Source organism: Fukomys damarensis, unplaced genomic scaffold (genome assembly GCF_012274545.1).
Source record: "Fukomys damarensis isolate Sample0158 unplaced genomic scaffold, DMR_v1.0_HiC HiC_scaffold_39, whole genome shotgun sequence".
Lineage (NCBI taxonomy): Eukaryota > Metazoa > Chordata > Mammalia > Rodentia > Bathyergidae > Fukomys > Fukomys damarensis.
The window spans coordinates 95,639,013-95,641,819 of NW_022900951.1; the positions used below are offsets into that span (position 1 = coordinate 95,639,013).

Below are 2,807 nucleotides of genomic sequence, written 5' to 3' on the forward strand. Positions count from 1 at the left end.
ATAATTTATATATTAAATTTATATAATTTATATATATGAATTATATAATATAGTATATATACCCAGTTATATATAAATATATATTATATATATATAAATATATAATATTTACCCAGTTAGGCATTCAAAAATCCTCATTTTTTTTTGTTTTGTTTTGGTTTTTGGTACCGGGGATCAAACTCAGGTCCTTGCACTTGCGAGGTGGGCTACCGAACCGCTGAGCTAAATCCCGGCCCAAAAATCCTCATTTATTGTTAACACATATTAATTGGACCCAGTGTGATATTCCCATATGTACATATTACATTCATCATTTATATCCAACCACTCTTCCACCTTCACTTTCCAACTCTCGAGCAACCTCCCTGGAGTCTAGTAATCACCGTTCTACTTTCAGATCATCTTAGACATTCTCAATTTAGAACAAACAGAATATTCCTATCAAAGATATTACTAAGTGTATTTCCATCTATAAGTACAGTTAACGTCTTCATTATGAAAATAAACAAAAGGACAGTTTACTATTAATTTCCTGTTTTAAGAATGTTTCTATCCTGTATGTAATTCTAGCACTTGGGAGGCTGAGGTAGAAGGATCTTGAGTTCAATGCCAGCCTGAACTACAGAGCAAGACCTTGCCTCAAAAAAATAAAGTTTCTAATTTCAAATATTTCAATTACTTTGATTTGGAAAATATGGTCACAGTACTGAGGATGTAGCTCAGTGGTAGAACACTTGCCTAGCATGCATGAGGCCCCGTGTTTCATCCCCAGCACCCCCCACAAAAATAGAAAATATAATTCTTACACAGTTGTATTTCTTCTGTGTACTTCATTAAACTTAGTACATTATGTTTCCTCTGTATTAACTTAAAGTGGTTTAAAACTTGTTTAAAACTCTATAACTATTTTTAATTCCTAATTGGATTTTTTTCTTAATGCAGGAAGTTTTGCTGGAGTTACTAGAACAATGTGTAGATGGCTTATGGAAAGCAGAACGTTATGAAGTAATTTCTGAGATTTCCAAGTTGATCATTCCAATTTATGAGAAACGTCGTGAGTTTGAGGTAGGCATTTTATGCCTTTTCATCGTGGCTTATATATTTTATTTTGGCCTTGGCAAAAACACTAATTTCATTTCGTTATTGTCATTCTCTTCTGCAGCTTCTGAAGAACCAAAGGTTCGTTGTATTGTGACAAATATTTATTCAATTTGAAATTTAATGTCCAGGATGGGAATGTAGCTCAGTGGTAGAACACTTACCTAGCATGCACAAGGCCCTGGATTCCATCCCTAGCACTGAAAAAAAATTACAAACCTTAAAAATGTTAAATCATAATAATGACCTACCTTATGTTCATATACATTTACCAAATGAATTTAAGAGTAAAAGACTCAAAACATAAATTGAAATTTAAACTAGACTAGTGGTTCTCAAAATATTTTCATCTATCAAACACCCCTCTTTGTCTCAGGACATAGCCAGTGTTGTTTTCACTAATCTGTCATTAAAAAAGCTATCAAATTTCACATTGGCCAGGACAAAGACATACACATGATTTTATTTTTTGCAGTTGGGTGAAGAGACTAGCAGGGCTGGCAGGCAACAATGGGGAAAATAATAAAATACTAGTAGTAGTTCTACTATGAGGAGGTTTTTTTTTTTTTCACTTGGCTTGCCAGATAAACTTTTAATAATTAGCAGTTAATAATAAAATAGAAGTATAAGCTTGTTGTGGTCCTACATGCCTGAAATCCCAGAATGTTGGGAACTGAGGCAGGAGAATTACAAGTTCACACCTAGTCTGGCAATTTAGTGACTTAGAGGGATCCTATCTCAAAATAAAAGATAAATTTAAAAGGCTGAGGATGTAGCTCAAACTAAAGGCCTTGGTTTCAATCCTTATTTTATATTCAAGTTTCTCTGTCCCTATCATAATTTTATCAACATTTTTGCTTCTTTTGAGCTGGGAAAGGGGTGGCTTGGAATTCAAGCCACTTAAAGAAGATGTATCAATTTATTCTTAAAAATAGCAGCTAGTCTTGCATTGTTGAAGAGGTTTCTAAGAGTGAATAAACATGCATTTAATATCATCTGAGTAGTGTTCTAATCTCTGCTCCAAATTGGTCCTGATTGAACTCACTTTTTCTTCCCAAGTCCTACATCTTCCTCTTTTTGCCATACTCTTTGTGTGTGTGTGTGGTTGTTCTGTCTGGTTGTTTTGTTTTGCATTGTTTGGTGGTACTGGAGGTGGAACCCAGAGCCTTTTCATTGAACTACCTCCTCAACTGTTTTTTTAACAGCGTCTCACTAAATTTCCTAGGCTGGGTTTAAACTTGTCCTCCTGCTTCAACCTCCCGGACTTCTTGGATTATAGGCATGTGCTGCCACACCCAGCTTCTTTGTCATACTGTTGATGTATATGGAGCAGGCCCCTGAAAATTGTAGTGGAACTCAAGATTATATTGATAAATTAGAATTAAATAATTAACTGAACAAGATGACTAAGAACAGCTTATGAGACAAAACAAGATTTGCCATTACTTATATAAAAGCATTACATTCTTGCAGAATATTCACACCAGGGAAACTATTTGGTATTTACACATGTGGGACTTATTTATTTCACTTAGGAGTATATCTTCAATATGTATCCATTTTCCTATGAATGAATCTATTCTCTCGCTCTTTATGGCTGAGTAATATTCCATTTTATAGAAAAACCACAACTTCTTTATCCAGTTTCCAACGGATGGGCAAATAGGTTGTTTCCAAGATTTAGCTATTACAAACTGTGCCGCTATAAA

The 2,807-nt window shown here is 34.3% G+C and overlaps 1 protein-coding gene across 1 annotated transcript in view; it reads left to right on the top strand.

Moving 5' to 3' along the window:
* Positions 1–2,807, top strand: part of Dock11 (dedicator of cytokinesis 11) — a 156,990-nt gene that overhangs the window by 136,668 nt on the left and 17,515 nt on the right. Inside the window, exon 47 of the mRNA XM_033760270.1 lies at positions 943–1,065. Coding sequence (XP_033616161.1) covers positions 943–1,065 — 123 coding nt within the window. The remainder of the gene's footprint in view (positions 1–942; positions 1,066–2,807) is intronic.